The 26,402-nt window shown below is 43.7% G+C and overlaps 1 protein-coding gene across 4 annotated transcripts in view; it reads left to right on the top strand.

Annotated features, from left to right (window-relative positions):
• The window catches only part of SUSD1 (sushi domain containing 1), a 112,548-nt gene that overhangs the window by 29,705 nt on the left and 56,441 nt on the right, over nucleotides 1–26,402 (top strand). For 3 of the 4 annotated variants that reach the window (XM_036022050.1, XM_036022053.1, XM_036022052.1), the window contains exons 6-9: nucleotides 17,894–17,991; nucleotides 18,504–18,690; nucleotides 24,635–24,670; nucleotides 25,500–25,609. In XM_036022050.1, the coding sequence (XP_035877943.1) occupies nucleotides 17,894–17,991; nucleotides 18,504–18,690; nucleotides 24,635–24,670; nucleotides 25,500–25,609 (431 nt within the window). The remainder of the gene's footprint in view (nucleotides 1–17,893; nucleotides 17,992–18,503; nucleotides 18,691–24,634; nucleotides 24,671–25,499; nucleotides 25,610–26,402) is intronic. The other variant, XM_036022051.1, reaches the window with a different exon arrangement.

The raw sequence follows: 26,402 nt of genomic DNA, 5'->3' as shown, positions 1-26,402 counted from the left end.
TGCTGCTCATTAAACAAGAATCACGCTTCCTGCCTCCCTCTAGCCCCCGGTGACTTCTATGCTACTTCTTGTCTCCATGTATATCTTAGATACCTTGTATATGTGGACTCATACAATATATCTGGTTTATTTGACTTAAGGTTGCCTTTGAGGTTCGTCCATGAGGTAGCATGTATCAGAACTTCATTCCTTTTTAAGTCCAAATAATGTTCTCTTGTACATTTTGTTCCTTCTTTCATCTGTTGATGCGGTCTCTCTGTTCTTGGCATCCTTCGCATCTTTCAGTTTTCAGCCCAAATGTTACCTCCAACATTATTCTCTTTCTTAGCATGCAGGGTGTAAGTGCATTATAATTGTTTTCGTGGTTTATATCAATCGCCCTCACATATGGACTGTGCATCCGGGAGCTCAGTGATGACATTGTCTTCTTCAGCATGACCTTTCCACCGCCCGGCACAGGGCCTAGCAATACCCGAGGCCTGTGGATGCATCCTGAGTCCCCCCGAGAAGGTGCCACAGGCAAAGGCAGACACTGTGGTACTGGCTCCTGAACTGCCGCCTCCGTTTATCCTGCGACTGAGCCTCACTGAAACCCTGGCCTCCTGTTTTGTTTCACCCCTCAAATTTCACATCTTTCCTGATTTCACACCTTTGTACTTTGCCTTCTGGACCTCCATGCTTGCTGCTCACAGGGCAGGGTATCTCTGTGTTGGATAAACTGGGGACAGGGCTTTGGGGCCGACCCCTGGTTCCCCCCCAGCCACGCTAGGCCCTCACAGACGGACGGCCCGCACTGTGGGCTGACTGAAGAGGCGGAGTTTCTCCTCTGAGTTGGTTAACAGGGTGGGACGAGTTTTCTGGAGACTACCAGTAGCAGAGCCTGATTTTCTAGAGGTGTCTAGCACTTTTTAAGGTTTATAAGATTTCCATAAATGTTGTCTCCTTTGATCTTTAGAAGTGCCTTCTGAGGTGCTTCATAAGTTGCTATTATTCCCCATTTTACAAATATTCTATTCACAACTGGTAATGGATATTATTTCCCATGAAGAACCAGAGCGGGAATGTGACTTACCTTAAGTCACTAGGTTAGGTTTCAGTACGAGGACCCAAAGCACGTTCCTGGCAGGTGCATTCCATGTAGAAGCAGCCCCGGTGAGCCCTGGAGACAGAAGGCAATGATGAGAGGCTGGAGGGTCCGGGGCACTGGGGCGGACACGGCCTCCTGCACAGTGCAGCCTGGGGTCCACCCTGGAGGGTATTCGTTGCTGCCTAGTCAACTTTTCATCTTTTGAGATTTTCTTAGTGGAGCCCAGTCTCGTCTATACAGAGTTGGGAAGGGTTTGCCAAGTTTTTGACGTAGTTGGAACGCACATTAGTGCAGTTGGGTGAGGGGTGGCAGTAAGTCCGTCCCACTGCTTCCTCTGAATTTGTACTGGCGGTGTGAAGAGCACTCTCGGGCCATGTCTGGGCTTAGCGGGGAAGAGCAATTGACTCCTAGTTCCACCGTGGTTGAGGCGGGTCCGTGTCCTCTGTGTTCCAAGCAGTGGGAAGTGTTGCTTATTTGAAATAGATTTTTTCTGGCACCGTACTCTATGCCAATCCTTTAAAACATTAAAAAGAAATCTATTATTGACTTGCTGCATGCAACAAATTTCTCGTGTTACCTTTTGCCAAGTACGGGCCATTAAAATACATCATTTACAAATGGAGGGAGTCATCTGAGTGTGCAAGTGAATGATGACACTGGTTTATCAGATAACGGGACAGACTTGCGTGAGTTTGGGCTGAGCCACTTGCTAGTTATGTGCCCGAGTCTGAACTTCTCTAATCTCCAGTTTCCATTTGCAGAAGGGGTTAAAATTGTTTTCGTCTCATGAAGGTTTCGTGGGGTGGTACACAGCGCGACGCACTCCCTTTGCCTGGTACAGATGCTGCGTTAGGGTCAGCTGTCCTAATGAGAGTCATAATCTAATGAGGAGTGACAGGTGGTCAAGTTTCTACCAACAATTTAAGATCTTTCTGCAACCTCCTACCATAGAGTGGGAAGGTCAAACATTCTTCAGCTTTCACCTCGCCTAATGAATTATTTTTTTATTCAAATATTCTATTAACAATTAGGACATGAAAATGAGGAACTTCAATGTTTTTTTTTAAAAAGAAGATTCACATGCAGCTCACAGTTATCAAAACCCATGATCACCTCTGCAAATGCAAGACCCTTACAAGAGGTGTGTTGCTAACCTCTTTTTCTCCCCAGCATTCAGGCTTTTACCTGCTGCTCTCGCCTCCTCTGCAGTGTCCGAAGTGTTTAGATTCTAGCTGTTTAATACTAGATACTATTTGTTCACAATAAATATTGTTATGCGTAATGGTGATTTTGCTTTTCTTTCTCAGAATGAACTTTCTCTATCTGAAGGAAATGTATTGTTCACGGAGACTAAAGTTTGTGGAAGACTTTAGAATACAAAGTACATCAAAAAAATTTTTTTTCACTGCATAAAGGTGCGCTTTTTGGTACTAATATGCTCATTAGCTTAGTTTCAGTGGTTAATAAGCCTCTCTTGAGAATCTGCTTCGAAGAATGCTAAAGCCCTCCTGCTTTCCTTTGGCGGGTCTGATGACATTTTCTAAGTTCAACTTGCCACCAATCAAGATGTTAGACTTCGGCCCCCAACACCGGTAATACGTGTAATTTAGTGCACAAGGGATCCCGGAATGAGGGTCAAACTCTATTTGGCCAAATTTGGGACATGCTATAAACTGCATGAAACTGTGTCATAAAGTTACACTTTGACCCCTCTCCTCAGGCTGTATTTTTAACATATGGATATCATAAAAATTAATGTTTGTAATAATATTAATTACAGGGGATTTTAAAAAAAATATCAGATATAGACACACATGGTAAAGAGCTTACCACGAATGGGAGAAGAGAACATTTTTACAAATGAAGCGAATGAAGGCAGTGTAGGTATAAGTGCCGAATGGTCTGACCCAGAAGGCAAGGAAAGTACAGGGCCCGGAGTTAGTCTCCCTGGGCTCTTGCACCCACACCTTATACTGACTTCCAGGTGATCCGTAAGCTGCTGATTTGAGAAGATTAGAGGCCTATTTTTACTGTTGTTGCTTAACGATGAAAACTGACTTTAATGTGATTTTCTTTAGCTTTCATACTCGTTTCTCTTCTTTCACCAGAGCTTTTCATCTGGTAGTAGTTTAGTTTTCTGGAGGGTTTTTTTTTTTGGAGGGGGGAAGTCAATATCAATATGTGGAATAGGTCTCTCATTCATTCCCCAGGCAGGTGGCAAATGTCTGCCTCAAGTCATAGACCTTCCTGGCCTTTTTTTTTTCTTTTGCTTCCTCGGCCTGGCATTTACTGGTCTCTAAAACAGTCTGAGATAAAGCCTTTTATTACCCCATTAGTTCTGCCATCAGTCACGTAGTGGGCTGATGTGTATGATAAGTGGCAGCCAATGTGGATGACATTTGGTGACAGTGAGTTCTTGGGTAGGCATGCCATTCATTGCCTATAGCTTTCCCCCAGCACATTTCCTGCTGGGATAGTCTCTTGGGTAGAACATTAAAGCTGGCTGTGTGGACAAACACGTTTTCACCTTCGAGACAGGAAATAAAGCCACAGTATAAATGTGGTCCTTGAAACCGGCACAGCACATTTTCCCCCAGGGAGACCTGTTTTGAAGCTGATTATCTGAATAAAATCACAGATAATAGGACAGTAAGGAAAAAAAATCCCAGCCGTGCTGATAATTAGTGGGCTGTATTCCTGATGCAGATCCAAACGTTGTTACTTAATAATGTAATTAGCCAGAGAAATGTGTGCTTTAATGAATGAACACTCCTATGCATATGCAGCACAAAATTTGTGCTGCTTATTTTTTTCTTTCCTCTGCATAGAAACTGTTTTTAAATGGTCTGTTTCCTTGTGATTGTGTGAGCTTTGGGGTTTTCATGTAGACCTCTATTTTCATTGCCTATCGAAGCCTCTGTTGGATTTTTTTAGGATTTTTAAATAGGAGTCACCTGCTTTCTTGGGTACTTTTGGGTCTGAGGCAAAGTGACAGTGTCTGCCATCTCTCTTAAGGGTGCTGGCAATTTTTGGGACAGGGTTCTGTTCCAGGCCAGACACAAGCCACACCCCCCTGTTACGGGGTTATCCATCAGTACCTAGACAGCTTCTGGGGGTCACACCACTACAGGGGAAGTCTGTTTCCAACAGCTGTCTTGCTCTTGACAGCTTCTTCAAGACAAAACTGGGCAGAGGGAGTTGTCATAGAACCCTTCCAGACGGATTTGAATGTTCCTTCCTGCAACCTTTTCTCCCGAGGTGTCAGCTCACCCATCAGGCCAGCCCTAGTCAGGGCCGAGAGTGGGCCCCTTCCTCCTGAGGCTGCCCAGATTTAATGGACCTGGACTTTGGGGTCCCGCAAACCCTAGTTCTATTTGGGGTGTGACTTTTCAATGTGACTTAAGCTCTTAAGATCTTTATTTTTCGTATCTGTAAGCTACATGAAAAAATACATCTACATTGCATGGTTTTGAATAGCTTTCTCAAAATTACCTGGTACAAGACTGATACTGGTTTTCATGAGTCTTTTTTTTTTTTTTTACCTTTCATCTACTTGGTTTTTGGTGGCTGTGAGTTACCTTTGTTGGATAACCAACATAAAGGTAATGTATTTGTGTCTTGTTCTTATACTTACAAATCTGATGTCTGTCTTCTTCCTCGGGGGCTCATAACAAAGTAGCAGTGATAAAGTAGCAGCAAGCTGTCAATGAGTTAATTGTGAAAAACCATTTTAAGTAGACATGGTGGGGTACAAGACATTATGAGATATAAGATTCTGTCCTTTACAAACTGCACATATATTGGAAGACAAAATATATTTATACAAAGACACTAAAGCCGTAAGCAGGAAAGAAAGATCAAATGAATGGGATGGATAATTATTCATGATTCTCTCTCTTCTCTCCCCCTTCCGTCCAGTCCATCACCAAGAATGCTGTTCTGCTTCCAGAACACACCTCAAGTGCATCCTCTTTCCATCTCCACCAGCACCTCTCGAGGCCACGCGAGACCCCTCCCTCTCTCTCTTGGACTGCTGCCGCAGACCCTAACTGGTCTCCCTCCTTCTGCTCCCATCCTTCTCCACCCAACAGTCCAAGTGGCCTTTAAAAAACCTGTATCTGATTCTTCAACTTGCTTGCTTAAGATCTTCCAAGGGCATTTAACTGCTTTTTAAATAAAATCCAAGTTCTTCATTAAGGCTCACAGGGCCCTGTGTGAGGTGGTCCTGCTTTTTCTCTCCGCCTTCATCTTGCACTGGAGCGAACAGTTTGCTCTTCCCTGTCAGGAACGCAGTGAGAGCTTTCTCACCGCAGGGTCTTTGCGTGGGCTGTTTCATGCGATGGAAATGTTTTCCCTTTGCTCCTAAACACGACTGGCTCATTCTCATCCTTCAGGTCCTTCACTCAGATGTTATGTCCTCAGAGACATAGCACCCTTCCTGACCACACTGTTTAAAAAGTCTTTCCCATCCTATCACATTATCTCACCTCTTCTGTGTGGGTTGTGGGGGACGGAGGTGAGACTCCAACATGTGTTTCTCAAAAGCTCCCCAGGTGATTCAGATGCACGGCTCTTGTTTAGGGCCACGTGTTTAATCCAAGCCACACTGAAATCTTCTCTAAATATCTCCTGCCAACGCACTGTGAGTTAGGAACGCTCTGTGATGCGAACTCACAGAGACATGGGTCCAGGTCGCCTCCCACTGGGCATCTGCCTGAGTCTCTGAACCCTAGTCCTTAGAGACCAGGGTCTCTCATCAACCCCCAAATTAATATTTTGGATTTTCATTTAAAAAAATCTTGCAGTCCCAACTAAAGCCACCATGCCTTCCATTATTGTTGGTTCTGTCCAAAATGGAAGTCAGTTTAGTTCTCTTCTGCACTCTTGTTATCGCTTTAGTATTTGTGCTTCTCACCACCCTCACCATTTGTCACTGCATTTTCTCCCAGACACCTCCAGTGTGCTGTTTAGAATTGCAGCTTCAAGGTCCATAAACCTGTTTAAACCTATACCCTCAATCTCTTCGCTGATGCCCCACCTGCTTCCTGCTGTAACTGAACCCTGGCTTAAACTAGAAGGTGTTGTAGATGTCAACATTGACCGGGCAGTCTTATGGAACATTAACCACCTGTTCTGTTGGTTGCTCATTTACACACAAACATACTCGTCTCGGAATGTTTGGGCCAGTAAATCTCTAAAGGTTTGATGCTAGGAAAACACAATGACAGCCAAGGGGTCTTGTGTCTGGTAAACATCTATGAAAAGAGACTTGAGGGGTAGATAGGGTTGGAGGGTTTAGGAAATGACCACTTCATTCTGGTGCCATCACTGCTCATGATTTGAATCTGCACTGACTAGCTCTTTTTAAAAAATCTCAGAGCCAAGCATCTGGGCAGGAGGGTTGAGCTTTTGCATTGAGGGTCCTACGATAACTCCAATGACAGTAGATGAAGCCCTGCCCCCTCAGGGAAATGACTCTGGGGTCCAAGCATCCATATGGGATCAAGAAGAGTGTGATTCTGTTAAATCCACCGATTCTGTATCAGAAGCCCATTTAAGAGAAGCTGAGAGAGAGAGAGAGAGAGAGGTGGGGGGAGAGGGAAGGAGAGAGAGAGAAGCCACCTATTTCTAAGGCTAAAAATGACTGATGAGGAGTTAGAAACAGATCATATTTCTGCATTTTGAATGCTTTATCTCAATAAGTGGACTTATGTTTTAAAATCCTAGGTGTCAAGAGTGCTTAATTTTCTTGGCTTTACTCAGATGGAGGAAGAAACTAAAAATCAGGATGAATGCCAAAAGTCATGTTTTTCTTTCTGTACTTACATATAAGTGGGACTCTGGATTATCCTTGGAATTATTTGACCATCATGTTTTGTATTTTGTATTTATTATGCTTTCTTGAACAAAACTGTATCATGAGCTCCCCGCTACTGCACGAGAAATGTAGCCTGTTTTATTTCTTCCACTCACCTCACTGCTCAGATTTGTTAAAATAATTTGGAATTTTATTTTCAAGTTATTAAATTTTTTACATTGTCATCTTTGAAGTTTTTCTCAGAAAAGATACACGTGGATTTTTTTCAATTGTAAAATATCTGAAAAAGGCATTCTTTTACTCTTATGGTAAATAGCGTTTGGCTGGGCCTAAAATGGTAATGGCATAATCCTTTTCATGTAGTTTCCCTGTTAATTTGCTTTAAAAAGTTTAGAGATTCTGTATATATATCATTTAATATTCGTTTGGCAGGAAAACTACAATTGGATTATAATCTACTCAGGAGTTAATGATTTGAAGGCGCCTGGTAAAATGTACCAGAAAGTCTTAATACTTAAAAGAAGCCTGAGATCGATTATTTTATTGACCAAGGAATTCTTTATACTTTAAATCTTATCATTGGAATGTTTTTATATATGGTGTTTGTAAATTTCATTCAAGTCAGACACACTTGTTGTCTCTACTTCTGAACAAGCTTACTTTCTATATCCGCATTTGGATGGTTTGGTGGGATTAGTGTCTGCTCATTTCCCACATGAGTGGCTTCCACCATTACTTTATGTTTATTTCCAAAACGTGGACTGTGGGCGTAGAACGCGGGGTCACGAGTGCCACGCTGCCTCCCACGCACAGATCCGCGGTGGCCGCCCTCCGGGAGTGCAGCACGCATTCCCCACGAGGACCTCCGCTCCAGCCTGAGCAGATGGCTCCTTCTGTCTGCCCAGAGGGCCTTTGAGAGCGCTGGAGGAAAGGTCACTTCCATGTGCACAGAGAGATGCACCTGGAGAGAAAGCAGTCTGACATGCACAGGTATGGAATTTTTTTCCACGGGGCTCCTGTTTCCTACAAGAAAAGAGCCTGCGGGAGCACGGGCCTGAGGCTGTTCCGTCGACCCCACGCTCCGAGTGCTGCGCCTGGCCGCGCCACTTACCTGGGCGAGCACCTGGCTTTAAGTGTGTCAGCTGAATTCTCAAAATTTACAGAGTGGATTGGGAAAGTAAGTTGGATAGAGAATTTTAGGCTGCCAACTTCTGAAGCTCACCTTAAATCACAGTGATTCCTGTCTCCTCTGCTTGGCTGGCCCAAGGATTTTTCTCTATGAGCCATTTTCTCAGGGGGCCGTACTTGAAAGTCCTAACCTCCACCGTGTTGGCAGCTTTTCAGAGAAATGTTGGAGTAGTGAAAAAAAGGTTTTTAATACTCATTTTCATGTTTAATTGTGGTGAAGTACATACAACATAAAATTTACCATCTTAACCATGTTGAAGTATTTAAGTGTATTCACAATGTTGTGCGACAGATCTCTGGAACTTTCCCATCCACCAGAACTGAAGCTCTGTACCCCTTAAACAATAGTCCCCTGCTTCCCCTTCTCCGTAGCCCCTGGCACCACCACTCTGCTTTCTGTTTCTGAGTTTGACTAATTTAGTTACCTCATGTAAGTGAGACTGTGTCATATTTGTCCTTCTGTGATTGGCTTTTTTCACTTAGCTAAATGTACTCCAGGTTCATTGTGTTGTCATAAATGGTGGGTTTGCCTTCTTTCTTAAAGGCCGAATAGTGTTCCATTCATGTATATACTACATGGTGTTTACCCACTCACCCACTGATGGACCCTGGTGTTGCTTCCATCTCTTGGCCATTGTGAATAGTGCTGCTATGCACAAGGGTGTGAAAATGTCTCTTTGAGACCCTTCTTTCAATTCTTTGGGATATACACGTATAACCCAAAATAGAATTGCTGATGAAGAGGGCTCTCAAGACTTTGGTTCAAATTCTAGCAGTGCCATGTATTAAGCTGTGTGTCATCTGGTAAGGCATTATTCCCTCTAAACCTCAGTTTCCTCATCTCTAAACGTAGAAAAATAAAGTCTACTTTCCCCACTTGAAAGAGTTATTGAGAGGGAATCAAATGAGATAATCTTTGGGGAGCATTCTGGAAGGTTTAAAGCACTGTACAGGTGTTAGGTCTTCTACTGAAATTATTCACCTTGCTTAAGGAGGATCTCATGAGTAAGAAATACGCACTTCCACATGCTTTATTTCACACCTGTGCCTCCAAGAAACAAGGCGGGAGAAGGCGATGGTTCTTAGCATTCGTGGTGATGGTTGGTCGGGGGTGTGACAAATGGTTGTCTGGCTCTGGGAGTGTAGTTCTAGATGTTGACTTTCTTGGCTCCAGAGACAGAGCACTGAAGAGTGAAATCCCGGGGGAGCTTTCGTCGGGGTCTCTGGTTTGACTTCCAGCAGAATTATGGTAGAATGTCTTGGGCCTTGCCAATCAAAGTTTTCAGAGCAAGCAAAACATGTGGATTGTTGGTGATTATTTGTCCATAGAGCAATGGTTTGTATCCACTTTGGGGATACGAATTTGATGGAATCTTATCAATTCATTCAGTAGGTATCTATGGAGCATACATTATGTCTGAGGTACTTTGCTAGACATTACCTTCTTGGAATTTACACGGCAATTGGGTAAATAGGCTTTTCTCCAAAGAAATGCACCCCCCCCACACACACACATACATACAGTGTTTTACAAATCAAGGTGTTTGTGGACCTCTAGAAATCCTTGGGTAAAATACTCATTCCTGGCGTAGGTGGAGAACTCGGCTCTGCTGCCGAGGCCCTGTGTGCGCATGCGGTTCCCCATTCAGTCATCCCTGCCACACGTGCAGAAAGAGACAGGCTGGAGACTGCAACCACAGAGACAACAAAGGGCGGACGTGGATAGGGAAGCCAGAGGTCTCTACAGAGGGCTCCCTGACTTGCCCAACCTTCACAGAAAAGCAAAGACAAACCCGTAACTGATGACAAGAACTCCAGGTTTCCAGTCTCAATAACTGGGGAAACTGAGAAGAGAGAGCTAGTGCCATGTCGGACCAGACTGATGGTCATTCCAACCTCTTATTGCATCTCTAATGGCACCTCTAAGAGTTATTGGGAGAAAGTGAGGCAGCTGCCTCGTGGGATGCCGAATTCAATATATGGAGACATGCTCCTGGGCCAGAGCTATGTAGGGAGTCACTCGGGTAAGAGAGCTGGGCATATCTTCTGGACCCAGCCATTTGCTTCGTTGCCTGAGCTGTTCTGCCTCCACCATTCGGCATTCAGTGGAGGTACAAAGATTAGTCACTACATGAAAAACCAGTGGATCTGCATGGGGCATAGTAAGCTATTAATTAGCCGATGCTTGTAGAGCACTTTGAAGAACAAACATGTTATGTAACTGCTAATTATAATTACCGTCCTCAGCCTGCCACCTCTCACAGAGTCTGTGGCTCCAGCTGCAGCTGTTTCCATGGGTCTGTGCAAGCTTTGATTTAAGGGGAGACAAGGCATTCTCCCTGAGAGCTGTTATCTCTCTGTGAGGAGGCCTCTGGCCCTCCATCGAGATTGGCAGCTAAATTCAATTTCCGCAGATAAAGGGGGTCATTTCCATGCTGATTAATTCATAGCACCCTGCACAGGCTCACGGGCAGGGAGGCAGTGAGAGATGCCGATTACCATGGCTCTCGCTCAGCTGCCCCCACCTTTTCTGTTCCTCGTTTTCTCCCACTTCTTCAGGTCTCCCCTTCTGCCCCAGCTGCCTCCTGTGTATTTTGTGTTCACCTTCCTCAGTGTGCACTCTTGGGTCCCCACCCCACCCCCGTCCCATCTTCTACTTTTCTTCCTAATCTCCGAATGCCCTCTACCTATGTTCTGTTTTCATTCCATTTACCCCCTCTTTTTATCCGTAAATGTTTAGTTCCAAATTGGGTGGAATCATTTATCCTCATCTTGCCTGGGTTGTTTTTAGTTAAAAATGCTTTGGGAGCCCCTGTTTCTCTGGCATAGTCGCCTGCATCTGCGTACGTTTTCTTACGGAGCAAGGTGGTGGAGTTTTTTTTTCTTAAGGCCGGTTTGGACTGGAAACTCCAGACAGCTGAGAATTAGGTGACTAGCGTCTGGAAAAACCCAGGTAGACGCTTGATGTTCAGTGAGTTGGTTTCCCTCAAGATCAAAGAGGTTGATTCATTCTTGATAAGACCGTGTCCCTGGCTTTCATTCTGCATGGGCCATTTGGCATTTTATGTTTAGAATCTGAGTTAATAATTACAAGGCTGACGCGTACTCCTTCCACGCTCTCAGAAGGGTGATCTCTCTGTTGGAACACAGACTGTTTGTCCACCGAGACTCTTGCTGAGCCCCCCAACCTGACTCAGCACCGAGTCCTCTGGGCCTCCTAGTAGCCTCTGCTCCTGGGTTTTGTTTTGTTTTGTTTTGTTTGTTTTATCTCCTCTTCGACCCAGGGATGCTCACTCGCAGCTCTACACATTTCAGATGGAAAAGAAAGGGCAGCCAGGATAAATGGCCTCATTTATATAAATAGCCGCATGGCTGGGGTTTGTTTGAATATGTGCAATGATGTTTGGACCGTTGAGCATTACGGCTGCCGCTGGGTGCACGCCAGCCCACACCCCCGGAGCTCTGCTAAGAGGCCTTATTGCTTGGTTTCATTTTGTCCTCACAAAGACCCTGTGAAGTTAAGGGTTGCTATTTTCATTTCGTAGATGAGTAATCTGAGACCCGTGAATGTTAAAACAGCTTCCACAGGGCCATTCAGTAACTAGGAAATGGCAGAGTTAGGATTTGAACTCACATCTGTGAGCCTCAGAAGCCCATGCTGTCTCTCCTATGCCAGTGTCTTCCAAGCTTGAATGATTTGTACACCAACCTGACAGTGTTTGCTGTGACAAAACTATTATTTGTTCAATAATTTTTTAAAACAACTTATATTTAAAATTTAAATTTAAATTTTTTTGATCAAGGGCACCTTGTAATCTATGTGATCTCATGACTTTGGACTAGGTGAATTTTTTTCTAATATATACAAAAGTTAATACAAAACAAACACAAAAGTGTATTTAAGCCTGACCCAAAATCATCCTAATGTATATAATGCGTTTTGGGAAATCGCTACTCTAAGCCATGCTCATTCTCCTTATTTCATGTGACTCTAAAGACTTAAAAAAAAACAAAAAGAAAGTAAACACAGCAGAACTGCTATCGTTTAATTTATTCAAACATGCACTTACTCAAAGTAGTCACCTTGGGAAGACATAGTCTCACTTTCATGATGCTGCCTTATGAAAACCTGTTTTATAACCCCTGTTTGGGAATTGCCCTCGGAGGTAGTTTTTGAGTCTCATTAGAAGATCAGGTACATTACTTTCGGAATTAGATACTGTTTTTAACTGGAAACGCCATGGAGCTTGACAATGTGTTCGCGTCTCCTGAATGAAGAAACAGGATCTCAGATTGGACACTGAGAGAGGACCCTAGCCCAGTCCCTGCCCTCAGTGGGGCTTCTGAGGAGCGGTCTCTGTGCGCCGTCTCCATTCCCTCCCACCCCATTCTCTTCTCAACTTGCTGAAGGAAAATCAGGCATCTGACCCCCCCACGTCACTGTGTAGCTTTCTCACCAGGGTTACTAATGGCCACCCAACGGCCAAATTCAGGTCCTGCTTTCACTCCTCACTCTTCTTCGCCTTTCTGCAACACTTAGCATTGCTGATCATCTGTCTCTTCGTCCATCCATTCAACCAACCAATCAACCAAATAATAAATATTTTAAGATATCTATGTCCGTGGCACTGTATGAGGTCCTGGGGCAAGAGATAAACCCAGTCTTTGCTGTCACTGAGCTTACATTCAGGAAAGATAGGCATTAAATAAGCAATTACAATGTTATCGAGCTACCAGTGTGAATAGGAACCCAGAGAATACCGGATGCTAATAGAATACTAAAATGCATAACTTCATACACATGTGCATTTATGTTCACACGCACCCCACAGACAGAATCGAAGCAAAGCAAAGGTACTTTATCACCCACTGAGATCAAGTGAATGCTGTGGGGCCTTTTTTTTTTTTTTTGGCAAGAGATGTCTAAATATCTTTCAACTGGACAGGCCAAAGGCCTGCTCTCCCTACCTCTACCCAAAGTCAAACTTCAGATGTAGTCATGACGCTGTGGCCCTCCATCCGAGAGGAAAGAACTGTATGAAAGAAGAGACAGAGAGAACCTGCCCCCGGTGCCTTCACGGTGTGCTCCAGGCCCTCATCCGGTGCAAGGGGAGGAGGTCGTGGTGGGAAGGAAGGGAGATAGCTTTGGAGGAAGCAGATGCTTCTTTAACTCTTCTGTCCTTGACTCCCTAAGCATCACACTCCCTCAGCCAACCTCTCACCTCTCTTCTTCATTGCTCTTTCTCCTCTGGTCTCCCTTTTGGTGCCTGTGTTTCCTGGTGTTCTGTCATTGGGCCACTTTACGTCCTACCTGGGTTTTACGCCAGTACTGAGGGCTTCAGCTGCTATCTACACATTCATGACTTTCAAGACGATGTTCACATGGATAGTCTGTAGATAACTCACACTTAGCATGTCCTACACATGATTCATTAGCCTCTTTCTCACAAACCTGGTCAGCTTCCTCCTATATTTATTATGAGAGCAGTAAAAGACAGTCTATTCAGACTCCCAAGTTCAAAGACCGGCAGTAAGCTGAGATCCCTCGCTGCTCCTTATTTCTCAATTCCTGTTGCTCCTCCATCATAATTGTTTTATGACTTAAAGTGCAGTGCCCTGATTTCATCTTTTCACATTTTTGCTGAATAACTGCTTCGATGCAAAGGCTCTTGGCTCTGGAGTCGGACGGGTCTAGATTTGAGTCCTGACTTGACTGCTTACTAGCTGTGTGACCCTTGGCAGGTTGCTTAGCTTCTCTAAGCCTCAGGTCTGGAAAATAGACACGGTAGGAGCAAGCTCATGGGGCTATTTTGGAGATTCAAGAAATGGTACATTCTACCTAGTAACTGGTGTGTGGTAATAACTCGGTAAATGTTCTCTCATTATTGATTTTGTTCCTGCTTCTTAAGGCTGCTGTAAAGATGAGATCAAGTCTATAAAGACCCACTTATCAGTCTTCACATAGTGAGCTACTATCACGGTCCTATGCGGTCTGACTTTGTTCTGGCTCTGCAGCCTCACTTCCCACTTTTCCCCTTCCTCCGGCACGCGACACGGCTCTGTCCCCACTCTGAGTATGCCACAGCCTTTACTGTTCTAAGCCTCAGACTTGCTGGTCTGTCGGCTTCGATGTCTTCCCTCCTCTTCAGCCATTCATCCATTCAGTTCTTGCTGTTGGTGAAGCCGGCTTCCCCAGGTCCTTTGAGGACAGCTGAGGACAGCTGATGACTTCTTTTGCTATCCCCTGTGGTACTTGTTTGTAGCTTTGCTCTTATACTTACTTACTGAGTTGTAGTTTACCTGCTTGTATATGTGCTCCCTCCATCAGGCAACATGTTCCTGAGAAAAGGACTTAGGTTCAGATCAGCATCACAGCCCGGTGCCTCACGTGGGGAGATGCTTGGCATTCGGTGGACATTCAGTTAATGGTGAATACGGAGCTCTGGAGGAAATTCCAGAGAACGGCTAGAAATGTTTTCACGTGGGAAGACGTAGCCTCCCAAGTCATCTCTTTTAATTGATTGATTGATTGACTGAATGATTTTAGGGAGAGGAGAAGGGAGAGAAACATGGATGTGAGAGAGAAACATCCATTGGCTGCCTTCCATAGGCACCCTGACTGGGGAATGACCTCCAGCCTAGGCACGCGCCCTGATCAGGAATCAAACTGGTGACCTTTTGTGTGTGTGGGATGATGCCCAACCAACTGAGCCATACTGGTCCAGGCCCAAGTCATCTCTTTTTAAAAGGCAACATGAATGTGAGTGTTTAATGTCTGATATGTTTATTAAAAAGTCTTTCAAGCTCCTCTGTAGGCACCTGGAAGAAAAAGCAATGAACCTGTGTTAACTGCTCCTTGAGATGAAATATCTGACACCCTAAAATCAGATCTGGGTCCCATCTGTGCAGAGAGCATGGCACAAGCTGGAGGCAGATGGCATTTCTGAGATGTCACTTGCAGTTGTCATAGTGAATGAGCAGAAAGGAAAGACAAGACAGGCAACTTTTGTGTCTCCTTTTATTTATTTATTTATTTATTTATTTATTTATTTATTTATTTATTTTTAGAGAGGGAAGGGAAGGAGAAAGAGAGAGAAACATCAATGTGCGGCTGCTGGGGGCCGTGGCCTGCAACGCAGGCAAATACCCTGACTGGGAATTGAACCTGGGACACTTTGGTTTACAGCCCGTGCTCAATCCACTGAGCTACGCCAGCCAGGTGTGTCTCCTTTCTAATCTCTGCTTGGGTGGCAGACGGGTCCCGAGTGAAAAGGAAATTTGTGTTGCTGGCAACTCAGAGAGAAGGGGAAAGGTGGGATGTTTCCTTTTCCTTCGGACCAGGTGGTGAGTTAGTGTCAGAGGGTGTGTGAGTGAGTCTGGGAGTCCAGAGCTCTAGGGCTCTGAAGGGTGGCGGAGAGGGAAGAGGCCAGGAATGTTTGGGCTCTCTTTAAGCTGATCATAGACTGGTGGCAACATCATCTTCATGCTACCCAAGAGAGTCTGTGGATAGAATCTTTGCAACTCTTAGGGCGCCCATGTCCATGACTGGAGTATTTCTTGGGTTTCACATTCTCTGTGCTCTGGGGAGAGGTATTGATGTAGAGACCCAGGCGTGCTCTGGACAGCCATGGGTGATCCTCCAGTGTCTCTCCACTATGTTCCTGTCTCTGCCTCCATGTATTCTCGCTTACCTAGAGCTGGCCTGGGCTTATTCAAGGCCAGGTAATGCGGGGCATAGAATCTCTGTAATGCTGCTGGTGGGATGATTGAGTAAAGATGTAGAATCTTCTATGGGCAAGGAGATCAGTAGAGCAGGGTTTATCTAAAGGTGGCCTTGGTTCTGAGTGCAAGATGAACGAGGCAACCCTACAGGTGCCTGGGGTGCAGGTCCCCTTTCCTGCCTGGAGCCTGAGAAGAGATGTACTAGAAGAGATGGACAGGAGCTGAGTTGAGGAAAGCCTTTTACTTTCTTAATTAAAAAAAAAATTCAAGTACAGTTTCTCATTCTTCTTGATGACAGTCTTTCCTTGGGATTTCCGGAAAAGAGAGCCCGAGGCAGAGGGCTCATGTTTCTTGTGTATACAATAGGGAGTGACGTCTCAGGGAGCAGGGGAGGGAGAAGAGCCAAGGGGAAGGACACTTCGTTGACCGGGTCCATTAAGTGCCAGTGATGGCTCCGTTTGTGCCTCAGCGCCCTGGGAGGTCTTTGTAGGACTGCCCATCAGGGAAAAGAAAGTTAAGGGAAGATTGACTCTCCTCTCCTGTCCCCAAGGGGCGTTAATTCCTTTACACTTCCAGGCTGCATGCGCTTGGGTGCGGGTATCCCAGCAGGGAAGCCCCAGACGAGAGACAACACACACCCACATAGTCAAGGCCCATGTAGGGGTGGAACCAGGAGCAGGTGAGGCTGAGAGATTCTGAAGACTCTGTGAGAGATGCCTGATTTGGTGGCGAAGCCTGGATTTGAGCTGTGGAATATTCCTGTTTGCCGAAATGAGGATTCCCTTCTCCAGAAGTAATAGCAGGGGAGCTTCTACCTGTAGGAAATTTTATTCTTTTTTGATGCCATTGTAAATAAAATTGTTTTCTTTCTTTTTTTCTTAAAATATTTTATTTTTATTTATTTTTAGGGAGAGGGGAAGAGAGGGAGAAAGAAGGGAAAAAACATTGAGGTGAAGAAAAACATCAATCAGTTGCCTCTTGCACACTCCCAAATGGTGACCTGGCCCACAACCCAGGCATGTGCTCTGACTGGGAATCGAACCGGTGACCTTTCAGTTTGCAGGACAATGCTCAACACACTGAGCCACACCAGTCAGGGCAAGATTGTTTTCTTGATTTCATTTTTGGATTATTCCTTGCTAGTGTACAGAAATACAATTCATTTCTATACATTGACCTTCTATCCTGCAGCCTTGCTGAATTCCTTTCATAGTGATGGTTATTTTTGCATGTGAATTCCTTAGGATTGATTCATAGACAAGATTAGGTCATCTCCTAATAGAGATAGTTTTATTTATCTTCAGGGAATATGACTTTAAGAGGTTAAAAAGCTAGATCCTTGCTCTCTTTCCATCTGAACAACTTCCTAGGTGGTTAACTGGGCCTGCTGGAGACTGTATTACCTCAGGGAACGGAGACCCTAATACAGTTTCCCACATTGCCGAATTTGTTACATGAAACATGCAGAATATATAACAGAAGCCAAACAACTCGAAGAAATCAGTAGCTTCCTGCTAGATCAGGATTAAGTAGCTTCAGTTCAAGGAGTTCCAAAAATATCCAGGGACCTTGTGAAAATTCATTCTATTTCCCTCAACCTGCCCTGAGGAAGGGTCTGGAGTGGTGATGCACGTCATTTCCCTCTGGGGAACAGCAGTGACCGGAAAATAAGAGCACTCTGGCAGCCGGAGGCATGAGGGGCCGGAGCAGATCTTAGCTGTGCGCTGCAGGGGAGGTTCAGGGTGAGCCCTGGGCGTCCTTCCCTCCTAGAACGGCAGTGGCATCCAGTGGCTTGTCAGACCAGCCACAGGTTGGACTTCTTAGCCATACTTGCTCAGGCGGGACCCTTTCCTTTCCCCCCAAGCCAGGCTCGTTCGTGACGAAGACAAACGGGGTGATTGGCCTGGGGTAGCTGGAGTCGCCTGACACGGTTTCTGAATCAGAGCACGAACAGGGAGCAGCAGAGATCTTAGCTGGGCGGACAAAGGAAGCCCTGCCCTCCAACGTGGTTGCCGTTAGGGTTTTTCCAAAGCCCATTGGTGCATTTTGTGAGTGGGCTATCTTTTTTTCTGTTTTAGAAATAATTACAGAAATTAATGCTCTGTCGGTGTTTAATAATACTTGTGTGAGATGGCAAATAAACCCGGGAAGAATAAACTCCACGACTGTGTATGTGGTAAGTAACGTAATCTACTTTTTTCCTGCTAGGGCAGAAATGGTGGCTCAGGGAACTATGAGGTGAGGGACTTGCTTCCAGAAGGGCCTCTCAATCCAATTGCTTTCCAAATCCCATCATCCCTTAAAAAAAATGAGCAGATTTTTAAAGATATCTGGAGTATTTCACTTTACATTTTGTGCTTCATATATGTGTCACTCGACAGGGTGTATGCGTGGAGACGGATTTACATTTGGTATCCATCCAGACTTGTCTCCAAGCACTTGCCTGTCACTCCCCAGAGGGACTCCTCATTTTGTGTCACTTCTTAGTGTTTATTGGTCACTATAGGCTGATCATACATCATCATCATCAAATACCTGGTGACAGAGGTTTCCCTTATTAATCTTCCCCAGGTGAGCAGGGCAGTGGAAAAGGGAATAACAGGAAAAGAGGACCCAGCACCGCAAAGTTCCTCTTGGTTGTTTTAACCGTAGTCCTGGTGGATTCTCTCATCTCTTCCCCCGGCTCAGGTGCACATAGTAGGACACCGGGTGGACCCTGTGGAATCCGTTCACGAGGAGACTGTCAACCTGACCACGGACAGCAGGAGCCCAGCAGTGTGCCTAGATCTGTACCAAGGCACCAACTACACTGTGAGCGTTTCCACAGCCCCTCCCAGACGCTCTGTGCCAGCCCGCATTGGGTTCCAGACAGCAGGTAGGTGGAGCCAAAGTCTCTTTCCCTCCTAGAAAACGCTAAGCACAGGCTTTGGGGGAAATGTGCTTTGGCATCACCTGGGCAGGAGTGTTCAAAGTTGCTCTCTGAGATCTGTAGCCAGGAGAATGCCTGGGGGAACGTTCCTATCCTCTTGATGCCAGGCTGAATATATTGGTTCTCTTCTGGGGTGTCTGGTTGAAGTGGAAGGTGATGAGAAGACATTTGAAAGAGAACAATGTTAGGTGAGGGTGCGGTTGTCTAAAGCCACAGGGGGTAGCCACACACGGCGTGTCTGGCTTATCTTTTGTAGGAAACACAAAAGGCATCTCTTACTCTTGCCCATGAGAGGAGGAGCCAGGGACACTGACCAAGTGGCTTTATATGTAGAATGGGAACCGACCCCAGGACTGATCGGGGCTGGGAGATCAGGTTGACAAAGGGCGAGTGGATAGGGGTAGCAGTCCCAGGATGCAGGAAGGTGAATTTTGGGGGATAAGAAGAATTGGCAGGAAGGAGCTTCGAGAAGCAGTAATAAACCTCCTTGCCCATAGTTATCATGTGGACTTTTATAATAGCATTGTGACAATTATAATTGTTCTTTAAAAATAGTTCTGGTTATAGAGTGTTAGGACTCACTAAATATTTTATAAGCAAACCTTAAGAAGCGATTGGGGTCATTTTTTATTTGAGGGAAGTTGGGATAGTTCTTACTTAAGGAAATGCACTTCAACCCTCAGTTATCGCTGCCTCTAGGAACCGGAAGTGACACAGATTTGGCAGAGATCATCGAAAAGACTGCCAATCTTAACGATATGAAGCCAACTGCGAAATTACATGAATTAGGTCCCTGGGTACTTGTAGATGAACAAAACAAAATGATTTCTTTCTAAGTAAATAATATGTAAGGAAAGATATTATAAAACTAGTATAGTAACTAGTTAGAGAAGCTTGCATAAAATTAATAATACATTGCTATGGATTTATTAGGATTATGTCTTTTTAAAAAGCTTGTCCCAGGTCTCCAAACTCCTCTTTCACTGTTCGGTCAGAATGATAGTTTGCTGTTCAGGGTCAGCTGTCTCTACTGATACCTCATTACTTCAAGTTTATTTCCATGGGGAAAGCATAGCCTTTGGGGTCAGACAGACCTGGTTTTGCTTCTTAACTCAGCCACAAAGAGTGGGTGACCATGGCTGAGATGTTTAGTGTCTCCAGACCGCTTCCCTCTGTCTGAACTTTAAGAGAAATTGGATTAAGTTTGCAGATCAGTCTAGCGAGAATTGGGGGTTTCGACCGAGCCATCCCAACGGAAGACAAGGCACACTTCCACCTTTTCTCGTTACCTCCTTGGGTTTGTCTTCCTCTACGTATGTACCTTTGTAAAGACTTACTGTTTTTTTCTAGATCCTGCATACTTCACTATTGGTTTTAATTTCAGGATTATGCTAGTTCTCTTAAAAAGGAATTGGGAACTTTTCCAAATTTTTTAATATAAACTCTCTTGGAGAATTTATATAATTTTTGAATTATTTCCTTCCTTTAAAGTCAGACACATTTGCTCGTAAGATCATTTCAATCTCACCCCTTTGCAGAGACAATTCTTTGATAACTTTGTCAGTTTCTTCTATGATTATTTTTGGTCTGTTCATGTTTCTTTCATTTTCTTGAGTCAATTTTTATCATTTATATTTTCCTTAAAAAGTGGCCATTTTGTTGAGATTTAAAATGTATCGGCAGAATGTCATATGGAATATTTGTTCACAACTCCGCTAGAGTTACAAATTATATAACCCCGGGATATTCTTGTTCCTGATTTTGTTGTTTTCTCTCTTTTAAAAATTGATTAGCTTATCTTGGGTTGTCTGTTTTACTACTGTTCTTTTCCCCCAAAGAATAAACTCCTAGGTTTTTTTATTGTTTTTCTTTTTTGTACCTCATTAATGTATCCCTTATTTTTTTTAAAGACTTTATTTATTTTAGACAGAGGGGGAGAAAGAGGGAGAGAAACATCCATGTGCAGTTGCCTTTTGCATGCCCTGACTGGGAATCAAACCAACAACCTTTGTTTTGCAGGCTGGTGCTCAGTCCACTGAGCCACACCAGCCAAGGCTAATTTCTCCCTTATTTTTATTATTTTGCTCTTCCTTTTTCTTAAGTTGGTTATATTGTTCTATCACTAAGTTCTTGAGTTGAATGCATAATTCAACTTATTTCCAATCTTTCCTGTTTGATAATAAAAGTCATTAATGCTTCTTTTTTCCTTCCGAATTTGAGCCTGGGCAGAATTCTTTAGGTATGAATGGGTACCTGTTCTCTTTGTTCTCACTTTGAAGACATGATGTAATTGCTATTCTGATTTTTCCTTTGATTGAAGAATTGTTTATGAGTGTGTTAATACATGTTCTCTTTATCCTTACTTTCAAAGCATTAACTAATTGCTATTTTGATTTTCCCATTGATGAAAGGATAAATTATGTGTTCTACAACTCACTTTTTAGGCATTTGCACTTTATTGTTATTTCTAGTGTATTTACATTTTGGTATTCTCAGTGGATTTATTGACATTTGGGGGGGGCTTACTCTCTTGGCCAATTTTTCTAATTTTATGGTTGGCGCTGGATAGTAGAGAGATTGCTTATAGGTAGAGTAAATCTAGTCTTCAGTTAACTCTAGTAAGATTTTCTAGGACTTCTGAGGGTTTTTTTTACATTTATTTTAATGCTTTTTTTCATACTTGCATTGCCATTTTTCTCAATTTCCCTTAGAAATTTTAAGTGTTTTGTTCCACACCTTTCGATGTGATATTTATGTTCGTGACTGATACCTTAATTGTAGCTTCTAACTTTTGTTAGTCACAGATGACTCACTTTATCCTATTTAATATTTTTTGCCCTGAGTTATACTTTGGTTTGTAATACTGGCTTCTTTGATTTCTTTGTGTTTCCATTTGCATGACACGCCGTCTCCCAGTTTGTTCTCCTTAAAAGCTCCCCGGACAACAGTGCAGGGGACGCACTCGGGGGGACTGAGTGTGTTGAGAAGCGTGTTTGAGAAAAGTGTTATTTTTTTTGTGGGCCAGTTAAGCAATTTACATTAGTGCCTTTTGTGATCCAGTTTTCCTTTCTTCTGTCATCTTCTGTTCTTTTACTCTTTTTTATGCTACTTTATTTTGTCCATTGTTTTCTTTTTGCTGCACAGAGCTGCTTTTTCAGTGCTTCAGACAGTATAGATTTTGTTTTATTGTGCATTACATTTTAAAAAGAACAATCCTGCCTGAATATGTATTTCTCTGATTACCAGCATTAAGACGGAAACAATGGTTAACTTCTCCTTCAACAAGACGTGGGAATTAGTATTCTTTACTTCCTTTTATTTCTGCCCCTCTCGCTTCTCTGATGTTATTGTTTTAACGGGGCATTTTATGGCCAGCTTATTTCTAATTACTTTTGACATCTTGATTAATAACAACATGTTTAACAACTATTTAAACAGGTTTGCGTTTTAATAGTCTCCATGTTTCCTGCATGCCAGAGTTTCATACCGAAGTTTCCCTGTTTTTCTGTCCTTTCCCTCTCTGTCCCGTGATTTCTGTCTTCTGCTCATTGAGGAATGGGATGCTTTCTGAGCCCATGATTTTTGGAGAATGTCTTTATTTTGTCTTCACAAGCGAATGAGAGCTTGCCTGAAGATAAAATTCTGGGGCCACAACCTTGGTTGTCAGAATTCTGGAGGCATTTCACATCGGCTGTGGGACTTCAAAGTTTTGAAAGAGGAGTTTGAAGAAGCTGTGATTTAAAAACTCCCGTGTAGATAATCTGATTTTTCAGCCTGGGTATCCTAGAGGCTTTCTGGCTGTGTGAAAGTCAAGCCTTTAATCACTTACTCATACACATGAAACATGTTTATGGACCACCAGCTCCACATTGACGTTGTTTTAGGTATTGGGAGTTCATTAGCGAAGGAGACACAAATCCCTTCTCTCATGAAACTTCAGTCGTGGCTGATACAGATGTTCATTTTTTTTTTTTTTTACTAAATTATCTGAGTACTTTGTGAATATTTTTGATCTTCAGAATTTGGTCTATCTATACATGAGGGGCATTTGCTTTCATGAAAACTCTGCTTATTGCTTTTTAAGAAGTGTTCTTCTGGCTCTTCAGATACTCCTATGTGGGGTTTCTTCTCTGCATTGGTCTTTCCTTTTCTCTCGTCTTACATTCACGTCTTTGTCCTCTGTCTTCTCTGAGGAAGCGGCACGTCTGTTCTCTGTACACGTGCGTGCGGACATGCATCGGCACGTCTGACCTCTGTCATTTCTAATGCACTTTATGTTCCCATGTTGCACTTCCGTTTTCTGCTGGTTCTTTATTTCATTCCGTTTCCTTTTTATTTCTGCCCCTCTCCACCAATTTCCTCTCTGCTATTGCTTTCTCCTATTATCTCATCCTTTATCTGTTTGAATCCATCTTACTTTTTTCAAGCGAAAGTATGTGGTACATGTTGCCTAATTTTGCTCAATATTTTCCCCCCAAAGTATGTTCATTCTTCACCTCCTAAGCACAATCTCTCTCTCATTCTTTGTAGAATCATTTTATGGGCTCCCCTCCCCCCTCCTAGATTACTTATGCTTAGAAGATAAAGCTTTCATTTAGGTGTGATTTTTTTCATCATAAAATGGATGCCATTACGTTATTTTTATTGGATAATATTAGTAGTTACCTCAGATCTCTTCTTGAAGGATTTAGTGTAACTTGGATGATCTAGTGTCTTTTGGGGAGCAGCGGTGGGAAAGCCCGTTGCCCTGAGCTTTATTTTTGAGCACTTGGCTCTCTTGATTGGTGACATTGTCACTACCAGGCTAGCTCGGCACTGCCTGGCGTCATTATGGTGTTATAGCCTATGAAGGCAGACAAGAACCAAGTCTCTCCTTTTGCCAGCTCAGGCTGATGAAACCTCCAGGTCCTTTGGCCTCCCCTTAGAAGATCTCCAGTGGGCTGAAAAAGGACTATTATTATTTGTAGTAGTACATATGCTTTTTACTCTGGCTACCTATCAGATTGCTTGGTGCAATCTGATTGCACCAAGAAAGAAAACAGATGCTCAAGCTTTTACTTGAGATCTGCTGTGCCTGGGTAATTCTGATGTGCAGGTGGGACTGGGAACCACTGGGGTAAACGGCTGCAGATGGGGCATTGGTCACTTTATCGTCCTGTGTGGCCTGTCCTGGCTCCCAGCCTCCACCTCTGTAGACACGAGTCCTCCTCCAGGTCCGTCCTTTGGGACTTTGAGACCCTGCTCCTCTGCCTGGAAGACACGCTGCCCAGGAGCTCTCAGTGTGTCCCTCCCTCCCTCCCCTGCTCTCCTCCACACTGTGCTGAGCTAAAACGTCTTCGTGTCTCTGCCTCGTGGATGGCAACCGACCCTCCTTTCGAACCCAGATGCAAATTTTGACCCATTTTTACTATTCTCAGCACTTGTGTCTGGACCGGGGGTGGAAGTGGGAACCAGACACCTTGCTGCACGTTGCCATCAACCCCTGAATTCAGGTTAGAATGGCTGCAAGTGAGAAAATCACGTGGAGACGAGAAGTGTGCAGACAGTAGGTCTGCTTTTGAGTTCTGTTTGTATACACAGACTATGTGTGGTATTCCTGAATACAATGCGTCCACTCAATGTGCCTCAAAATCATTTGCATAATGTGGCAGTTTTTGTTTCAGATGTCCTTATGGAATCTTTAAAATAAAAGTTGTGAAGGTTAAGGAGAGCACATGGGATAGGCCTTCAGATTCTCTTTCACAACCATATTTTTACATTTTCAGGTCTAGCCAAGGATATTTCTTCCCAGCTCGTTGCCTTGTGTAGCATATGTCAGTAATAGCTACAATTCTGTGGACAGTTCTGACTTTGAACAGAATAATTTGTTGTTGTTCTTATTACTTCCTAGGTGGCAGAGACTCCGAGGGAGAAACAGACATAAAAGGTAGTTATAAAACGCTTCCTTTGGATAGACATGGAAACGTCTTCTCATTTGTAGAAAACATATAGCTCGTTTGTTAGGGACTTTGCTTCTCCTCAAAAATTAGCCATGGTACTCCTGGACTCTCTGTGAGTTCTTTACTCATTACTCACAAACCTCTTCTTTGTGATTACATTAATAAAAGAGAACATGGATGGAATGAATTAGACTACACGAGGCATGAAATTACTTTTTTCTGCACAGTGGTTGAAACCAGTCTGTTTCTGATTATTTTATTGCCTCAGCACTCGCCCGAGCAGCGCTCTTGAAATGCCGTCTGCTGTGGGCATGAGCATCTTGCCCCGTGAGCTGCTCGCTGGTCACGTTCTAGGTAGATGCACTCCCTCCGAGAGTTCTGCTCTGTGGTCTTTGCCTGTAGCCACCTTTTCCCTGTTCTCCGAGTTTTCTGGCTATTTATATGCTCATATATAATGTGCCATTTTACTTAAGTGATGAGATTAACTTGCCAGAAATATCACAGCTTTATTAGTTTACGGTACTTTTTAAATATGCATTATTTCATTAGATACTCTCAACAGCCTGTCCTGTCAGAAGGGCAGACTGGATGACTTGGATTCACAGATTGGGAGATGGAGGTTCAGAAGGGTTACGTGACGTGGCTAAGGTCATGTAATTAAGAAGCTGTAGAGCCAGGACCTGAAGCCAGATGCAGTGGCCTTGCTGTTAAACACCCTATTGGCTCTCTCGAGATGTCATAGTTCTCATTGTCCTTGGCTGTGACGTGTTTGTCGAGACGATGCCACCTTCCCACGTGTCCTCTCTTGTCTTATAGAAGAAGATCTCTCAGAAGACGACGGGATTTTCAATATCTCAATATTTAATGAAGCTTGTCTGAAATTGAACAGGCATTCTAGGAAAGTTGGACCAGACCAAATATACCAAGTAAGAAGATCTCTTCTGTTATTTATTAAAGAATCGTGTCACTTAAAAATGTGGGTGCTCTCCAAGTGAGGATTCAAAGTATGTAAGAACACTTAGGCAGTGAACTTCTAGACAGTTCGATTTTTGTTTCTGGAGATGAACATGAGATGTGAGGTGGGTGCAGGCGAGGGGCTACACTGAAGGAAGACACTAGATTCAGTGCCTTGCTGTCATTTTCCCTGTCTGGTGTTTCACATGTATTATAATTTCATTAGTGCATTTAGTAACTGCAACTTATTTTGTCATCAAACTCACACTGGGATGTGGGTTTTTAAGAAACTTGTTGCATGGCTACTGGTCCTCATTTAACTTGACTGTTTATTTTTATGTGTTAAATTTAATCTGTATTGTATTTTTTCCATTACCACTTAGTCCTCTTATATTTCCCTCCCCTCAGCAATCACCATACTGTTGCCCAGGTCCATGAGTCCTTTTTCCTTTTTGCTCAATCCCTCCCCCCACCCACTTCTTCCCCTACCCAGTTGTCAGCCTGCTGCTCTCCATCTATGAGTCTGTCCCCATTTTCCTTGTTAGTTCAGTGTGTTCATTAGATTCCACATATGAGGGAAATCATATGGTGTTTGTCTTTTTCTGACTGGCTTATTTCACTTAGCACAATGTTCTCCAAGTCCATCCATACTGTCACAAAGGGTAAAATTTTCTTTTCTAACTTGACTTTTAAAAAAAATTTAATTTTATTTATTTATTTTTAGAGAAGGAAGGGAGGGAGAAAGAAAGAGAGAGAGAGAAACAT

This window comes from Phyllostomus discolor, chromosome 3 (genome assembly GCF_004126475.2).
Source record: "Phyllostomus discolor isolate MPI-MPIP mPhyDis1 chromosome 3, mPhyDis1.pri.v3, whole genome shotgun sequence".
Lineage (NCBI taxonomy): Eukaryota > Metazoa > Chordata > Mammalia > Chiroptera > Phyllostomidae > Phyllostomus > Phyllostomus discolor.
This window is presented reverse-complemented; position numbering and strand designations above follow the sequence as displayed.